The 19,790-nt window shown below is 36.1% G+C and overlaps 1 protein-coding gene across 2 annotated transcripts in view; it reads right to left on the reverse strand.

Moving 5' to 3' along the window:
* The window catches only part of NEO1 (neogenin 1), a 279,673-nt gene that overhangs the window by 127,945 nt on the left and 131,938 nt on the right, over positions 1 to 19,790 (reverse strand). For both annotated transcript variants that reach the window (XM_069071219.1, XM_069071217.1), the window contains exon 7: positions 18,229 to 18,349. In XM_069071219.1, the coding sequence (XP_068927320.1) occupies positions 18,229 to 18,349 (121 nt within the window). The remainder of the gene's footprint in view (positions 1 to 18,228; positions 18,350 to 19,790) is intronic.

The following is a 19,790-nucleotide window of genomic DNA, read 5'->3' on the forward strand; positions in this document are numbered from 1 at the left end:
ACTGATTAGCACTTCTATTATTCATACAGAGCTATGGGTTGAGTTCTACAGAGGAGAGAAGTGCTTAGGATAGGTCACAAGAGAGCAAGGGTACCAAGTCCAAGGCAGAGAGGAACACTAGTACTTGTGGCTGCAGGAGAGCAGGGGTCCTGATCATGGTTTCAGGGAGCAGAGGTGTTAAGACTTGAAGCTGCAGGGAAGTATGGTAAAGCCCAGAGTGCTGACCAGAATAGCAGTGACCATAACTCTCCCGAGATCACACCACCCTGAAGCACCAAAAACTAGCAGAGCCCCAGAATTAGTTCTGAAAATAGCAGCATGAAAAATCCTGAAGTTAGGGACAGTGAAACCTAACCCCAGGTAAGCAGAGCCCAACTTCAACAAAATGTTCAAAGTGAAGAAAGAGGCTGGAAAAAATGAGCAAACAACAACAACAAAAAAACTTCACCACAAAAAAAAAAAACTACTATGGTGGCAGGAAAGAACAAGACAGACTCAGAGGAAAATGAAAAAGAAGAAAAGAAAAAATAAAACTACAAGCAAAGCCTCAAAAGGCCAATAAGAATTACCAGAGAGAGCTAAGATTGGTAGAAGAAAAATTGGAAAAAGAAATGAGAGTGATGCAGGGAAATTATGAAAAGAGAATGAATAGTTTGGTAAAAGAGACACAAAAATTCACTGAATAAAAGAATTCCTTAAAGAGCAGAATGGGCCAAATGGAAAAAGAGGTACAAATGCTCAATGAAGAAAATAACTCCTTAAAAATTAGAAATGAGCAAGTGTAAGCTAATGACTCCATCAGACATCAAGAAATAGTGAAACAAAGTTAAAAGAATTAAAGAATATTAGAAAACGTGAAATACCTTATGGGGAAAAAAAGTGACCTGGAAAACAAATTGAGGAAAGATAATTTATCAATTATTGGACTACCTGAAAGCCATGATTAAAAAATGGCACCTAGATATCATATTTCAAGAAATTAAAAAGAAAAACTGCCCCAATACCTTTGATTCAGAGGATAAAATGGAAACTGAAAGAATCTACCAATCTCCTCCTAAAAGCAATCACAAAATGAAAACTCCAAGGAATATTGTAGCCAAATTTCATAGCTCCCAGGTCAAGGAGAAAATATTTGAAGCAGTAAGAAAGAAAAAATTCAAATATCATGGAGCCAAAGACAGAATCACACAAAATTTAGCAGCTTCCACACTGATGGACCAGAGGGCTTGGAATATGATATTCCCAAAGGCAAAGAAGTTAGGACTACAACCAAAAATCACTTATGCATCAAAACTGAGTATAATCCTGTGGGGGTGGAAATAGATATTTAATGAAATGGAGAACTTTCAAGTATTCCCAAGGAAGACAAAACTTATAGGAAAATTTGACATTCAAACACAAGACTTAAGGAAAAAGATAAACATAAAAGACTATTCATAGGGGATTCAATAAAACTAACCTGTTTACACTCCTAAACGGGAAGATGATACACAAAACTCTTAAGAAATTTATCATTGGTAATACAATTAGGAAACTATATAGAAAGAGGGTATGGGTGTAAGTCAATTATGTAGAGATGATCTATATAAAAAATATGAAGGTGTGAGAAAGAGGGATGCATAGGGAGAAGGGGGAAGGGAGAGGCAGAATGGGGAAAATTTTCTTACATAATAGAGGAGCATGAGGACAAGTTTTTATAGTGAAAGGGGAGATGGGGGGATGGCACTTAATGCTTGAACTTTACTTTCATCAGAATTGGTTCAAAGAAGAAAGAAAATGTGTGTGTGTACACACTCATATATATACATACATACATACACACACACACACACACACACACACTCAAGTGGATCTAGAAATCCATCTTACCCAATAGGGAAATAGAAGTAGAAGAAGATAAAAGATATGGGAGAACAGGATGTAGGGGATGAAAAAAAAAGGACGTTGGATTAAGGGAAACATGATAAAAAAAAAAAAGCATAAACAGAAACATAAGATGAAGGGAAATACACAGTAATCATAACTGAAAGTGAATGGGATGAACTCACCCATAAAATTGAAGCAGATAGTAAAATAGATCAGAAAACAGAATTCAACATACGTTGTTTACAAGAGAAACACTTGAAACAAAAAGATACACACAGAGTTAAAATAAAGGTCTAGAGTAGAATCTATCAACCTCAGCTGAAGTAAAAAAAAAAAAAAAGCAGGGATAGCAATCACTATTTCAGACAAAGCAAAGGCAAAAACAAGCCTAATTAAAAGAGATAATCAGAGTTTGCTAAAAGGTACCACAGTCAATGAAGAAATATTAAAAAAATTATAGGTAAATTTCTCTGAAGAACTAGGATATCATTGTGCACAGTAACAGCAATGTTGTAATGATGAACAACTGTGAAAAACTTGACTACTCTGATCAGTACAATGATCCAAGACAATACTGTTCATAGCACTGGTATAGTGCTTTTCATATAGTAGATATTTGTTGAATAAATTAAGCAAGTAAACATCTCTAATTAAAAATGAAAAATAAACTTATAAACACTGTAAATCTATATATAAACTTTTCAAGCCCTCAAATAGCATAAATCATCTTCCAAAGGAAAAAAAAAAGTTGTAATAGGCAACACATAAGTCACATTAGTAGACATATGCCAACTATGCTCAGGTTGTTTTCCTACAATATTCTAGCTGATAGAACACCCAGAAAATATTTTATTACTCTACACATAGTAAGTGCTCAATAAATATTTGCCAATTTTATTTCAAAACTGAGCAGTCAAGGCAATATCTCCATTAGAATACAGTGGTGGTTGGCATATCACTACACAGGTCCAGTTACATTGTCATTTTTAAGATTGGCCCTGGGCTTCTTGGTTGCCAGCATAATATAAATTAACATATATGTATGTGTGTATGTATGCATGTGTCTATGTACATGAGTGTGTGTATATTTCCCTACTGGGTAAGATAGATTTCTAAACCCACTTGAGTGTGTGTATATGTGTTTATATAGATATATAAATACACATAATAATATACATATACATACATATATACACACATATTTCCAGTTGAAGCATCTGACACATGCTGACTATAGGAGCCTGGGTCAGTCTCATGGCTAATCAGTAACCCAGGCAGCTGACAAGGTGCCATCAAAGTATTAACCTGCATTGGTAGAGGAAGTTCCTCACTAGGAATTTAGGAGACCAATGAAATCACAAGTTATGCCTATGCTAGCTGAAGACAAAATATTCTTCTAGTCAGCTAAGGCCTAACTATTCAATGTAATGAAGTATTTGTAAGATAATTAATAAAAAAAAATTAATGGTGCTAAGACTCGACAGAGGAGTAAGAAGAATCATGAATATTGCAGTTGGAAAAACAACTGACATTCCTGAATCTAGAAGAACATTATGAAGTGTCATAGTACACTGCATATATAAAGGGCAACAAGAGTTCAGAAAAGTTGGAAATTACTATGGATCTGTTCTGAGAATATTTTTAGAAGCATAAAACATGTATGATTAAAAAGGAAATTATATTGAAATAGTTATCAAAATATTTTTTAAAGTGCATTGACCCCAAGTTAAAAATAGCTTCTTTAACTGAAATTTAGCATTTCTTTTGATTACAATTGTAGGAAACAAATATAATCCTGAGAAGGTGTCCATGGGTTTTACCAGATGGTCAAAGAGACCCAGAAACAAAAAAGGTTAGAATTGTTGGCTTAGATGTATTATATAATCAGATACCAGGTAATTTTAGTCATACAAGACATTTAACAGAACCTAGAGTAATAACAGTTATTTTAATAAACTGGGGCAGCTAAGTTTTGCCTTTTTAAAAAGTATTTGTTTTTACATTTATATTATAAAATATAATTCTGCAAATATAATTTTAATACCATAAAATAGAATTTTATAGATGTAATCTGTTTATTATTTCCAAAAATTTCTTAATTTTATAAATCTAAATTTACACTTGTTAAATTTACTTACATTGGGGATAATCAAAAGTTTTTCCCTTTCTTACTATGACTACCAATGGATAGCAGCTTACGCTTGCTCCTGTTGAACCTTAATTAGAAGCAATTTGAACACTTCTGTCTCTCCAATAATTACAGTACAGGGCTGAACATAAAAAGGATGGCTCAATACATTTTTACAAGAATACTGTGGACAAAACAGGAAAAAAGATAAATGCTGGAGAGGGTGTGGAAAAACTGGAACAGTAATGCATTGTTGGTAGAATTGTGAACTGATTAAACCATTCTGGACAGCAATCTGGAACTATGCCCAAAGGGATATAAATAAGTACATACCTTTTGGCCCAGCAATACCACTTCTTGGATTGTATCCCAAAGAGATCATACAAATGGGAAAAGGACCCGTATGTACAAAAATATTTATAGCAGCTCTTTTTGTGGTGGCAAAGAAGTGGAAATCAATGGGATGCCTATCAATTGGGGAATGGCTAAACAAGTTGTGGCATGTAAATGTAATGGAATACTATTGTGCTATAAGAAATGAGGAACAGATGGACTTCATAATAACCTGGAGAGACTTATATAAACTGCTGTTGAGTGAGAAGAGCAGAACAAGGAGAAATTTGTTAACAGTTATAGACACAACATGCACATGATGACTAACTTTGATAGACTGGGCTCCTCTCAGCAATGCAAGGTTATGAGACAACTCCAAAAGACTCATGATGGAAAGAGAGAGTCACATCCAGAGAAAAGAACTACAGAATATGAATGCAGATTGAAGCAAACTACTTGCTCTCTCTCTCTCTTTTTTTGTTTTGCTTTGTTTCCCCTTTCTCATTGTTCACTCTATTGGTTATAATCCTTCTTTACAACCTCAATGATGTTTAATGTGAAGGTATTTGTAGATCCTATATTTGACTGCATGCTGCCATGGCAGGGGAGGGGGAGAAAATTTGAAACTCAAGGGATTGTGGAACTGAATGTTGTAAACTAAAAGTAAATAAATTAATTTTTTAAAAAAGAATTGTTCCCCCCAAAATAGAATACTCTGAAAAAAATACTCTGTACACAGAAAACTCTTAATAAATGCTCAGTTGAATTGTAATTTCACTGAATTGTATGTAGAGAAGAAGGGAAGTTAAGAGAAAACTGGAGAAAGGGAAGGAGAGGAGAGAAAGAGAGGAGGGAGGGAGCAGGAGAGACGGAGAGAAGGACAGAGAAAGAAAGCAAGGTAAGGAGGAAGAGGGGGGGGAAAAGAGAGTATATGTATGTGTGTGTGTGTGTGTGTGCGCACGCATGCACAAAAGACAGAGAGACAGAGCATTTTGATTGTTGCTGTTGTTTAATCACTGCAATTGTGTGTCTGACTCTTTGTGTTCCCATTTGAGGTGTTTTTGGCAAAGATACTAGAGTGGCTTGATACTTCTCCAATTCATTTACAGTTGAGGAAACTAAGGCAAACAAGGTTAAATGACTTGCCCAGGGTTGCACAGGTAGTATGTCTTGATTATCTTCCTTCACTTAGGCAGGTTAAAAAAAAAAGGCAAACATATTCCAGTTTCTTTAAATTTCAGATTATTGCTATCATTGCTTTGTAAAAATGAAATCTTCCCTTTAAAATTTCACTGTCTTCTATTTTGTTGTTTTCCATCATCTGAATAACAATGTACTTAATACCGTCCCAAAATACTAATAGCTGAGGTACTTGTTTTCGCCAAATCTTGATTTTTAAATCTTTTAATTTTTGCTTCTTTCCAGTGATCTTATCCCAAGAGGGTAACCTCTCAATACTACTGCATGTAAAGGTGTTGACATTCTATACTTTGCTTTCTACAAGAATGCTTGCTTTTTAAACCATAGAATGCTGGTAATCAAAAAGACACAGAAACATAAACCTCACACTGAGAAAGGCCACTGGCCACAGAGCTGAGCACACTACTTTTTATCACAATCTCACAGTGTGATGTATTTAAGTCTTGTTGCTTTGTGTGACGTCTTTCTTATTTATCAGCACTCTACAGTCACTGAGACCAGAGCTCTAACAGAGGGTTGTTTTTTTCTCAGTTAAACAAATAGGAACACCAAATCTTATTTGGCTTTTAAGATTCTATAAATGGGCTCCTTTCTCCCTTCATTGTCTTCTCCGGGCCACATACTCAGCAATCTGGTGATACTGGCCTCCTTCAGTTCCTCACACTAACTACTCCATCTCCCAGTAAGGACAGTCATTACTGTCCTCCATGTCTAGAACACTCTCCCACTTCATCTTTGTCTCCTGGTGCTACTGGCTCCCTTCAAGTCTTAGATGAAACTCTTCTATGTGTAAGAAACTTTCCTGATCCCTCTTCATACTAATGGCTTCCCTTTATTGGCCATCTCCAATTTATTCTGTATATATCGTGTCTGCATATAGTTGTATCCCCCACTATACCATAAGCTCCTTGGGGCAGGGCTGTTCTTGGCCTTTCTTTGTATCTCTAGAAATAAAGTATCTAGTATAGTGCTTGGCACACAACAGGCACTTATTAAATACTTGGTGTTGGATTTCTTCTTAGCATAGTATCTTTATTCTTTCCCTTCTTATTTCCGCCTCCTGGCTTCCTTTACATCTCAACTAAAATCCAGCTTACACAGGAAGCCTTTTGAGGCTCTCCTTAATGTGAGCGCTCGTCCACACTTCTCTAATGCTGATTATTTCCAAGATGTCTTGTTTGTGGCTGGTCACTGTATTAATCATTGTTTTTAAGTCTCTCTTTGTTGTTGGTCTTTACAATGTTACTTTGATTATTTAAACTGTTCTCTTGGTTTTGCACATTTTATTCTTCATCAGTTCATACAAGGCTTTCCAGTTTATCTGAAACAGCTCCTTTGGTCATTTCTTATGGTGTAATATTCCATTAAACTCATATAATTTGTTCAGTCATTAACCAATTGACAGGTACCCACTCAGTTTCCAGTCTTGTTGCCTTAGTGATTCATCCTTCTTTATCAGCTTTCTATAGTCACTTAGGCCAGAGTTCCTTAGAGGTTCGTTTTTTTAATTAAAAAATATGAACATCAAATCCTTTATAAACTGACTCAAAGTCTTTCCTGGATGAAACTTTCAGAAAGAAGAGAAAAAAATCATAATTCATTTTAAAAGATGGTAAATGAGCTAGTTTCAACCATTAAGGAAAAGAAAATTTGGATTTAGGGATATTTTCTGCCTTTTTCCGAATCCCTATATCAGCAGGAAATTTAGAAAAGAAATTGAAATCAGTCCGTGGAGAAACTCCATTCCCCACAATACATGTATCTATCGGCCAGTCTGTGTATATGTAACTCAAGTAAAGTTTGGTTTCAAAGAAAAATGACTTTGTTTTTGATCCTAATTGAAAATAAATTTTTTTTAATAAACTAAAAAGGAATCCGAGGCTCTAGATTCCACATAAATTGCTAACACAAATCTTAGATGAAGTAGTGCTCCCCGAATTCTCCCAAGAATAAGAAGCCTGCTCTGCAAAAGTGCTGGGCATTCTAAACCAAGCGGGCCCTGCTTTGTGGACATGGCAATGCAGCATTCCTTAAAAGTGTCGACTGGGACAGGCAATGCCGTGTGCATAAGAGTCGCCAGTACAGAGCCATGAGTTCTCAAGTACCCTGGCTCTGCTTCCCTCCTGTTCTTATGAAATGATTCCCCTACGCCCTTCATTTGAGCTCAGGGTTCCCAGGTGACAATTTCTTTTTATTCCCCCACTGGCAGCCTCCCTGCCTTCCTTCCCACCCCTCCCTTCCCAAAAGAGTTGGGGGTGAAAAAGAGGTCAGGACCATCTAGTTAAACCAACAGAATCTGAACTGGAATTCTGGCTCTGCGCCTACTCCACTATGTTGGACCTCAGCTGAACAGCTTATACGATATCCATCAATTAATAAGCATTTGTTAAGCTCCTTCTAGGTGCCAAGCAACCAGGGGGAAAGCCAGGTCCACAGAAATATATACATCAGGCTTGTACAACATCTGCTTTGGCAGACCACAAGTGGCCCGCGGGCCGTATGCTGTATAGGCCTGATAGACATAATACATACACAGTAAGTGACACTCATATAAGGAACTCCCAGAAGAGAAAACATCCTGTTATGTGCAATTCAGCCACTTCTCTTCTTAGACACTGGCCTAGAGTCAAAGAGAAAGGGACTCACTCATAGCTTTTTTTCCTTTTTCCAAACCAAAATCTGCCTTTAATGTCAGTTTGAGCTTGATCTAGCACCCAGATGCCCTGTAAATAGCCTCTCTGTCAACATGAAACAAGATTTCATTTTTAGTCTGGAGGTATTTTTTATAGATAGAGGATGAATTAATGAAGGGACTGGCAATGTATCTTATGGCCTTGCTAAGCCTTGTCTCCCCAGGAACTAAGATTGCTGAGAACTTGCCTCGGTCAAGATGAAGAAAAGACCTCCATTTGGGTATTAAGTGCTGTGCTTAAACTTGATTTAACTCTGGGGTAGATTCAATTGTGATCCAGGGGTGGGGAACTTTTGACCTTTTTGTGTTCTAAGGTTGAACAAGTGAATGTACTTTACTTATGTTTGGAAACTAATCTCCATTTGAGAAGAGGGGCTTTGTGGTGGACTAAAAGAAGGTCCAGCCTAGGGGTGGAGTAGTATTTAGAACAGAGACTTTGTAATTGATTGAATGAATGGAAGGTCCTGGGGTGGGGTAGTACTTGGAGATTATTTAATCACACTTAGTAAATGCTGTATTTTGAATGATGTCATGTTTTGACCTTCTCTGTTCTTGGTTTGTTACTGAATAAAATGGAGAGCACCTATGCTGGTATTCTGAACCTTGGGAAGTTGCCTTTCCTTGGTGTTACAGTACATACCTTTGGCAATGAATCCCAAATGGGGTCATCAAAAGTTGGACACGACTGAAAATAATTGAACAACAAATCTTTATCTTGTGGACTTTTAAAGTAATTACTTGTAAAATACAATTACAAGATCACATAACTTATATCCGGCAGGATACAGATTTTAGATTTAGAAAGGACCTATGACAACCTAGCCCTGTGAATTTGTGGCCTTGAGGTCACATGTGTCCCTCTAGGTCCTCAAGTGAAGCCCTTTGCATCCAAGCTACACAGAACAAAATTAAAAGGATCTGTTCTGCAAAACTTGGACTCAGTCAAAAGGCTTCACCCAAAGACCTATAAGGCCACAGGTTCTCCACCCCTGACCTAGCCTTTTGTAAATTAGGAAACTAAGTTCCAAAACAGTGAGATACTTGCCCAAGGTTACATATGTAGTAAATACCACCACTGAGAATGGAACTCACCTTCTGGCTCTAAATCTAGTGCTATTCCCACTAAATTATGACATCAGCTAGCTAGCCAGGCCATTGTGATCCCCAAAATACTGTGGTCAATTGAAGTTTTCCTCTTAGGCATTATATGGGAATATAATAAAAATACCTCAGTTGTCTAATGAAAAAAACCATTCAACTCGTTCCGCATGACCACTTCTTTCTATACATGGCTAATCACATGGTCACATGGCTAATCTATCACAGCTTTTATATGTATGCCTACTGTGTGCCTGTGCTATGCTCTGCTTGTCTGCATTTGTGGGGTCCTCATTTCATGCACTATGTGTCATAACAGACAGAGCATTGACTCTGGAGGTAGGAAGGTCAGCAAGTGAGTTTACATCTTGCCTCTGAAACATCCTGCCTTTGTGAAAGAGGCAAGTCACTCATCTCTCAGGGCTTCAGGCAGCTCTCTATAAATTCTAAATTGCAAGAAGGTGGCAACCTGCACTGATAGAAAGCACTCTCTCACTGGGAGTTCCCTATGCAAATGAAAACATAGATCCATTTTTTAAAAGTCCTCATTCTTAGCTCAATGCCACATTTTGTTATTGCCCCAACCTGATTGTTCACATCATGAATTGCATTTATTCCAATGGCTGAAAAAGTAATCACATATTTCTAAGGGCAAAAATTTTTTTCTGATACTTATTTTGTGAACTTGTAAAAGATCAATGTGCTGATTTCACAGAATGCTTTTTTCATTCTAGAAAGAACCTTAAAGATTATCTATCCAATCCTCTTATTTTGAAATTCAGGAAATTAATTCAGAAAAGTTTAACAACAACAGTATCTATTTATATATTGCTTTAAGGTTTGCAAAAGGCAAGAGCACGCCTAGAACCTAGGTCTCTTATTTGTTTTCAAATATAGTATGCTACCTTCCTGGGGGGAAAAGGGAGCAGAAGTTGTACAAATGACTAATAAGTCAGAAAGCAGCAAGAGTTTTGAGTTGAATTTTTCTTCAACTCATTTTAATTGTCATAAGTTGAGAAAAAATAAAAGTGAATACAAATGTTGGAACTTATGGCTTAATTTAAGTCTACACTATCACGTGCCATTAAATTTTTAGTCTCCTTAAAAATATTCCAGCAGTTACTAACAATTTCCTGCTTCCTAGCCAAGTTTCAGTCCTTTATTATTCATTTATTCCATTCCACATTCAACATTAATTTCAAATACTATATGGAACTTTTGACACGTTGCTTCTACAAATAAAAATGAGATGATGTTCAATGTGTCCTTATCTACTCTGGCCATAATATCCTTGAAGTCATTTAATGAGCTAATAAAATGTGAATTTCCTTTACTAAAAACAAGTTGATGATTATAAACCCTACCTTGATTCCCCTGTAGTTTTCACTCTTTACCCAACTAATTACCGAACTGGCAAAATATCATCTGATGGGAATAGTACAGATTAAAGTATATAGATACACACAGAAACACATATACACACACATACCCTTTTCATATTCTACTCTTAATTCAAAGTACATTTTACATTTTAAAACAAGAATGGTTGCTAAATGAAAAAAAAAGGCCTTAATGGAAAAATAGCTGCAATTCTATCTTTTTGCTAGTAACCAATCCTTAATATAAGTGAGAATTTAAAGTCTTATTGCTTTATAAAAGAATCTATTTTTAAAGGACATCATAATAAATAGAAAGATTCTGAGTATAAAACAATGATCTCATATTCATAGAAATTAACCAATATGTTTTATAAACTTTGCAAAATAAATACAAACTATGATTATTAGTACTACTTTATACTGGTGTTAAAATATACATTTCTAAATTCTGCTTACTATTAAGGATCATTCAGGAAAAAGGAAAATATTTTAGGAGGTAGTTGCAGTTTCATAAAAACTCACAAATAGCTATTAAAGATGAATTTTGAAAGTCAATTTGAATTTTAATGTATAATTTTTCTTTTCAAAATTGCTTCTAAGCTTATGTTAGAATATGTAAAGCCCCCACAACATCACAACTTCTACTTTTTGGCTTAACAATAGATTCAATTTTGGGTATGTACAACTAAATAAGTATAGTCATCCTTATAAAACAATATAGATTTTAAAATATTCTTTAAGTTATAAGTTCCAATATTTCTCTTCACTTTTATTTTTCTCTTAGTGACAATAAAAACGACCTGCAGAAAAAGTCAACTTCTGCTTTCTGACTTGTTAGTCGATTGTACAGCTTCTGGGGACTTTTCCCCGAAGGAAGAAAACACTAGATTTGGAAAACTTAGTTAGAAGACCTGGGTTATAGGCCTGGCCCAGCGTTGCCTTTTTGCCAACCTTAAATCAACAAATAAATACTGTTGTTGTTGCTGCTGATGTTGATGTTATTGCTACTGCTGCTAATCTTTTCTGAATCTATTTATTTCTTTTTAAAATTTTTTTTTATTTTTGGAGGTCAGCTGGGGTTAAGTGACTTGCCCAAGGTCACACGGCTAGTTTGTGTGTGTGTGTGTGTGTGTGTGTGTGTGTGTGAAGTGTCTGAGGCTGGATTTGAACTCAGGTCCTCCTGACTCCAGGGCCAGTGCTCTATTCACTGCACCACCTAGCTGCCCCTTATTTCCTTATTTCTAAAGTAAGAGAATTAAATAATCTTTAAGATTCTTTCTAGAATGAAAATGAAATCAATGCACTAATGTTTTAGGAGTTCACAGAACAAACATGTCAAGATAAATATTTGTTCTTAGAAATATATTTGTGGTCATTATTTCAGATACCAGAATAAACATAATTCTTGATGTGAATGACTTTGAGAAAATCATTTGCATGAAGATGTATGCCAGTTAATTGGGACAAATAATAATTTTGTTATGGTTTCATTTTAAGATAGCAATGATAATGGCTTGTGTGTTTCTACTAATCCTTGGGAGTCTTAGAATATCCGCTCTGGGATATTCTGATGTTAGATATCAGATCTAACTGGATTGATCAGGTTTCCCAAATATTAGTAAGCTCTCAGGCAGTTTGGTGCTCCATTTCAGGCCACCTATGAGCGTTTCCATTGTTATCTTCTGTTTGGTTTTCAAGCAAGGAAAGGTGTTTAGGGGTCTCTGACATCTACAATGGGGGTTACTGATTCCAGAAGAGAAAAGAGACGAGTAAAACTATTACAATGGAGGAAAAATACTTGACCAAAGTAAGACTACTGAAAGACCAGGTTACTGGGGGTTAGGAAAAGCCCACTTACATTGGTAAAACTCCTTTTTTATTCAAGGTTATACAAAAACTGCTTCTTGGATAAATCCAGGTGAGCCTATGAGATCTAGGTATCTGCATCAAATTTTACAACATCCATTCAAAAATTTAGAAATTTTTAAACTTCTAAATGGCATGGAAATCTTGTCACCACTTGGAGAATGATCACCTCTGCTCTTCTAACTTGCTATTCTGAGAAAGAGAATTGCTCTAGAATTACAGAGATTCCTTGATGCCAATGGTATTCCACAACACAACTCTGAACCATGCCATACATCATGACAGTTTAAGAAATTTATCCAAAAGATAGAGATAAATATGCTTCAAAGACCTGGGAACTCACCTGATATCAACTCCATTGAAAACCTATGAGCTATACCTAGAGCTAGACTTTAAAAAATGGATTGTCAAAGGAAAACAATATACACTGTGATGTGTAGTTTCATGATAAAGAATGCCAAAATCTTGTTAACTGAATGCCAAATTGTGTAAAACATGTGACTATATCTGAAGGATGATAAACTGCATATTCTAAGTTTTTTAAAGATGCAAAAATTCTAAGGATTATTGTGTCATTAAACTTAATTATTTTTGCTTTGTTCCAAGTAATCTGCATACACTACACAAATACGTAAGTAGTATAGTAAAAAGAGCACTGTGCTTAAAAGTCAGAAGGTATGAGTGTGATAGTGAACGTGCCAATTACTGTGAGAATGCAGACCAGTCACTTTATTTCCTTAAGCTTGTGAAATGAAAATCCCATGTGTAGCACTCACATGTGAGCTATTAGTATAATTAATGGTCAATCACATGTGCCTTTAAATCTTCCCACATGTTATTTCTTAGAGTGTGGCTACTTAATCTAAGTACCAACTTGTTTCAGTAGTCATTCCATTATCTAAGATGATGATCAATTTATATAAACATGTTCTCTGAGTGATTAGTCACTCTATGGAACACTGAACAGAAGGGCAAGCGATCTGTTTCCATACCAGCATTTACAATTTAGGACAGAAAGATGCTAAAAACTTGTACTTTCATATTACTTCTTTTGAATACCATGTATGGAATTATAAAATGCCATTACAGCAGATCTGGTTTTTGTCCAGGCATTTTTATTCTTGGTTCAATAATTATTCCCTTCCATTTTGCTGCCTGCATGTTTGTCAAATATTTATCATGGGGAGGTGACAGCAAACCATCTGTATCCCCCTTCTCAAAAGCACTTCCTCTCAATCTCTACCACCTGTTCTTTTCTAGGTTCCAGTATAGTTCTGATTTTTTATTCCCTCCAAAACCATTATCTTGTGGGTTACTAGAAGAATAACCTTTAAACTAACAAACTCAGATCAGTTAATGTAGCAAACAACATGCAACATGCCAACAAATATCGTTCACAAAATGTTTCTAGAATCAGAAGTTCCAACATTGGGAAGATTTTCTAAGAAGGATTATGGAAATGCAGGGACAAGAAGCACATGGATGAGCCAGTGCAGCCGAGTAGTAACTTATACCATCTACAGAACTACCTGATAGCATTACAGTTTTACTGAACTATTAAAGTATGCATTAACTTTAAGAGCGTTCCTAGAAGAACATATCTTTACTACATTTATCAACTGGAAAAGGATAAAATTAGAGATAGGAGATGAAATTTCTGACTCTAAATGTATAATATACCATTTTATTCCTGCTGACTTTTCATTTACTAGATTTGCTGCTTACTTACATCTTATTTTGATTTCTAATAGAATATTATTTACTCTAGATTATATGATATGAGCAAAGTGGGTATCAAAAGGGGGAAATATTTGATGCTTTTAAGATATTTTTATAATCTTAAGTTTCATATATATGGCACAAAAACATGATTCTAATTACTGCAGGCAATTGTGCCAAAAGCTTATGGATGAAGAGAAGGCATTAACTTAGCAAAAATTTATTAAAGGCCTATTAAAAGGCCTAATCAGAGATGTTCCATTAGAAAGGGATCAGATTGAGATCATCTAGTCATTTGATAGATGTGAACAGTGAGACCCAGAGACATTAAGTGATTGTTCTTACCTGAAACATCAAATTTGCAAACTTCTGAAAAACTGTAAAGGAGTTCTACAAGACAAACAGCACAATCTGATATGGCACACTAGTTCTGGGAAGCCATTTTCCATTGATTATCCTCTATGCATTGCTCCCTCATATTTGGACTAAGTCAAAATATGACTTTACCTGACCCAGAGGACCAATACAGTGACTATCATAATCCTCACTAACTAATTAGTACATAGAATTGTGAATCCAGGGAAAGAGATACTGGTTTCTGTTGGTAATAAGACTCAATGAGTTTTATGGTGATGTTAGTAAAGCCTTAGATTTACACTTTTCACTTTGACAAATATCACTGGGGCTCTATGGAGGGAGATAAGAGATTCAGATGAACTTCTTCCAATTATTTTTTAAGAACTACTAGAGACCTATTAAGTAGCTCTGGCTGACCACAATTAGGGCTCTCAAAACCAAGCTGATTACAAAATCACAAGTTACGTGTGGGACAATGTCTCTGCCTCAATCATATCTTAACAATCCTATTATTAGGCAGGAAACTCTGGTTCAGGACCTCACTAGTGGGAGCATGTAGGTTCTACCAATGACATTACTCCTCTCCAGAGTCACTATAGACCTAGAACATGAGAACCACCTTTTGACTTCTCCTTTCCCTGCTTCCAACGCCAATCTCCAAATCCCACACCTTATTTCCTTTCCTTTCCACCCACACTTTAGTTTAAAGCTTCATTAACAAAATATTCAGTGACTATTGAGGAAAAAATAAACCTCTCAGTCAGTCACTTGAGGCCCTCCGCAATCTGCTTCCTCTATACTTTTCAGCCTTATTCACGCTACTCCCCTCTATGGGATCTCTGTTCCAGTTAACCTGTGCCTCTCATTGCTTCCTCAATTTGCATTTTACTCCCTTCCCATTTCTGCCTTTAGAGTCTTCACCTTCCAAGGCCTGGCTCAGGTACCTCTGTCTCCATGAAGCTTCCCAGATTCTCCAATTTGGTAGAGTTCTCTCCTTGAAATAACCTTCCATTCTTCCAAGCATTTATTAAGTGTTCATATATACCCCATATCTATCCCACAGCACCCTCAGCAGAAAGTAAGCTTTTCAAGGTCCAAACTGGCTTTCTATTTGCACACACCTCCTCATTGTCTAGCACAGGCCTCAGAGTCATGTAAAGATGCTTACTGTTGAACTGAATGAATCATCTCTGTTTGCTGCCTTTGTCAGATGACATCTTGAGTACTATGTTCCATTCTGAATGCCTGGCTTTAGGAACTAGCTTGACAAGCCAGAGTGTATCCAGAGGGGGGTGACCAAAACGACGTCAGGACTCGAAATGATTAGATGAGAGGAGCAAATGAAGCAACACGGGATGTTCAGTCTGGAGACCAGACTTATGAGGGGCATAAGAGCTATATCGAAAGGGTCTGACACCTGGAAGAAGGACTAGCATGATTTCCTTTGCCTCCAGAAGGCAGAACTGGGAGCAATGGGGAGAAGTTAATAAGGTTAGATGAGCTTCATATCAGGAAAAATTGCTTCAACAATCAGAGCTACACAAAAGTAGACCAAGATGCCTTGTGAGAAAGGTGTCAAAATGGAAGTATTAGGTATGTTATAGGGGGAATTCCCCCTCAGGTACAGACAGGAACAGATTCCCAGGGAGCTTCTTCCAACACCAAGAGTTTGAGTCCTTCATATTCTGTGTCCACTGTTCCCTCCAGGCCCTTAAGTACCTTACAATGGATTATAATACATAACCTCCAAATAAAGGGGTTCTTAACCCTTCTTATGTTCTGGACCTGTATAGGATAACATACATAGGATTACAGAATTACAAATAATGCTAATTATAGTGAATTATGTGTGTTTATGACTTTCCTAAATATTCTTTCCCCTGCCCACCCTCTCTCCTAACCCATTTAGCACCTTTACTGAGTATGCATTTACAGATCAGACACATAATTAATACTTTAGTCTACAGAACTTTCTAGCATAAACAAGTATTTGTGAAGTTAGAGGCAGACATTATTGGCAATCCTAGACAAAATGATATCAAACACACTTGTCCATGGATTGTTCCAAAAAGCTAAGCCATCTCTCTGAAAAACTACTGTCATTAGAAAACAGAACTATATTGTTCTTTTCTATTTAGTTAATAAAGCATTTTAATGATCATGCTTTTTACACTGATCTATATGGAAAAGGTGACACATCTTTTTGTGACCTTTAATGAACTATTCATATACTTGAATTCTATGGAATCATAAAAGAATGAAAAGGCCTCTAATCATTCAAGTGACCCACTTGTACTTTCAGTCTGGAAAACTTGTGCTTGCTACGCTAAGTAAGCCCTGTTAACAGAGATCCCAGAGAGATCCATTCTCACCACGTCTCTGTTTAAGCTATATTTATTTTGAAACTATTAAATGAAGCATGAGAGAATTTTCATGATGGTATGAGAATACTCATTTGGTTTTGTAACAAGATCAATATGAAGAAGAAGTATGATGAATAAAAAATTCATAAACTAAGCGGATTCCCCTACTCCAATTTAATGTTTTCTCAATCACATTCTAAATGATGACTACAAAAAGAAATATGTTATAACTGTGGGAAGTTTAGAATAAAGGACTTTCTTGAAAGTCTAGACATCCACCAAAGAAGCATCTTCCCAAGATTACTTCCTAAGTTTGTTTCTTATCTATAGCAATTATTCCAGACAGCAAACAGTCATCACATTTGAAAGATATTTTTTTTAATTTATCACTAGTTCTTATAACTGAAAAAAAAATTAAATGCCTTATTTCTTTCACTAAAAAAATAGGTAAAAAATCTAATTTGTTGCAAAGTATAGATTATACTTTGGCGTTCAATCGTGATAGGAAACAAGGTAGCACTGCAGAGTAGTAAGAGCACAGGACTACAGTTTCAAAGACCTGAACTGGAATTCCTCCTCTGGAAAGTGCTATGTGACCGAGCTAACATTCATGGAGTGCTGACTGTGTGTCAGGAACTGTGTTAAGCGCTTTACAGGCGCTGGGGGGTAGGTGCTATTCTTCTTCTTCTCCTCATTTTACAACTGAGGACACTGAGGCAAAAAGAAAGTAACTTGCCCCAGGCCACCCAGCTGCAGGTCTTCCTGATCCTGGGCCTTGGCTCTGTGAACTCTGGCGTCCCCTTGTGGCCCCACCCTAACTTCTCTAGCCCCAACTCTCCCTCTAATTCTTAATCCTATAGTTCCATGAACAGAATTCTAATTTTTAAATTAATGCAATGTAAAGTCAGAAACATGTATGAGAAGCCATGGCTCTTCATTTTCTTCTCTTCTTAACTTCAATTCCCATTCAGATTTTAACTGAAATTTTTATTTAAAAAATAGAAGTCCAAAACCATTTGTTGGGTCATTCTAAGCAATATGTTTCAATAAGGAAATTTTATCTTAAACTTTCTTTATGTCCTTTCATCCCTGGTTACAAAGAAAAGTTCTTAATGAAATAAATCATTATGCAGAGATTAGTATCATGTAGGGTTTTTATAACATGCCTCAAGAAGCAGCTCTTTAATACCTAAAATACTTCATCCCGTCACCCCAGTTCCTTCTTACCATGGTCAAGGATTATTAGCTGGGCTCCAGCTTGTGAATTTCCAACATCATTCTCTGCAATGCACTGATAAAATCCTTCATCTGATTTCACCAGACCCAAAACCTGAAGGTTATGTTCCTTCTGAGAAATAAGAATAAAAATGATTTATGATTTAATTATTGAACATTACTATAGGTATAAACAAAAGGTCATCTAAATTTCATATTATGGACTGTTTTTTAAAACCCACATTTACCAAAAAGGAAAGGACCCACAATACTTGTAACACGGATCTATCCCATTACCTGGGATACAGGTAATGAACACTCTTCTTTGTAGTTGTGTCTCTAGCAAAACAGCTATCAGTACCATATGGCCATATTTAATGTCATTGGTGACCTGACCTCAAGATTATTTATTAGCAAAATCAAAATACTTTTCTGAGATACTCACTTTAAAACTAAACATAGCTCCCACACATCAGAACACTATGGCATGTGGTGATCAGCAGACAAAAATGTCACTACAGTCATCCCATAGAGAAAGAGAGGAACGAATGAGATGCTAATTCAGCTATGACAGATGGATTTCCACTTAGTTTAGTTTTTCGGGAGATGCCTTTCTATGATATTTTCTGTTGTATAGTTCACACACACCAGTTTAGGCTATATATAGCCTGAGAGGCACAATTAGGCATGTGATTACAAAGAAAGACATGTCCAAACATTAAACCTTTAATGGTATAATTTAGATTTCAAATTATCACTAAGTATTTATGTAGATGCTTTTTACATGTTCGAAGGTACTGTATTAATCTTCAGTGCTATGGCTTAAAGAATTCTGGTATGAAGTTATTTGGAAAAACTAAGAAATAGGACCTTTGGTAAGAATAAAGTCCACTCATATTTTGTTTTGAACTTTATTTCCCTAAAACTGAGCCCACTGGGGGCCATATATTTGTGCAATACAATAATGATGATGTTAATGAGACTACTATAGATTTATATGGTGCTCTAAGGTTTACCAAGTACGTCATTAACAACAATTCTGTGAGATAGGAACATAGATTTCTAAGGTATGTTCCATTTTGGAAGACTTGGGATGAAAACTAAAATAGAACTGAGAAAGTTAGCCTACCTTTCTCCTTAAATAATTTAATGTATGTTTAGAGAAGACACAAAAATGGCAGGAAAGGCATATGATAAATGACATAAATCAATACACTGAAGCTCAGAAAGATGAAGTAAGGTGACCAAAGGCATAAGGTTTTTAAAAAGGCAGAAAGGGGATCTGAACCCACTGCAGTATGCTGTCTTCAACTAATATCCGAGAGCTTCTTTTGGTATCTAGTATGTGATTTCTGTGTCAATGGGACAAAGATGTTAACATGTTGCATTTGTATGATGCAGTCTTGTTTCACAAAGTACTTTCCAATAGATGTTGAGATGAAAGGGATCTTGGAGGTCAAGTAGTCCAACCTCATCATCTAAACAGATGAGAAAACTAAGGCTCAGAGAAGTGAAATACTTTCCCTGAGGTCATAAACTTGTAATTTGTGCCCCTACTCAAATATGTGGCCTGA

Source organism: Petaurus breviceps, unplaced genomic scaffold (assembly GCF_028583685.1).
Source record: "Petaurus breviceps papuanus isolate PSGF00001 unplaced genomic scaffold, PetGlider_PUasm1.0 90825, whole genome shotgun sequence".
NCBI lineage: Eukaryota > Metazoa > Chordata > Mammalia > Diprotodontia > Petauridae > Petaurus > Petaurus breviceps.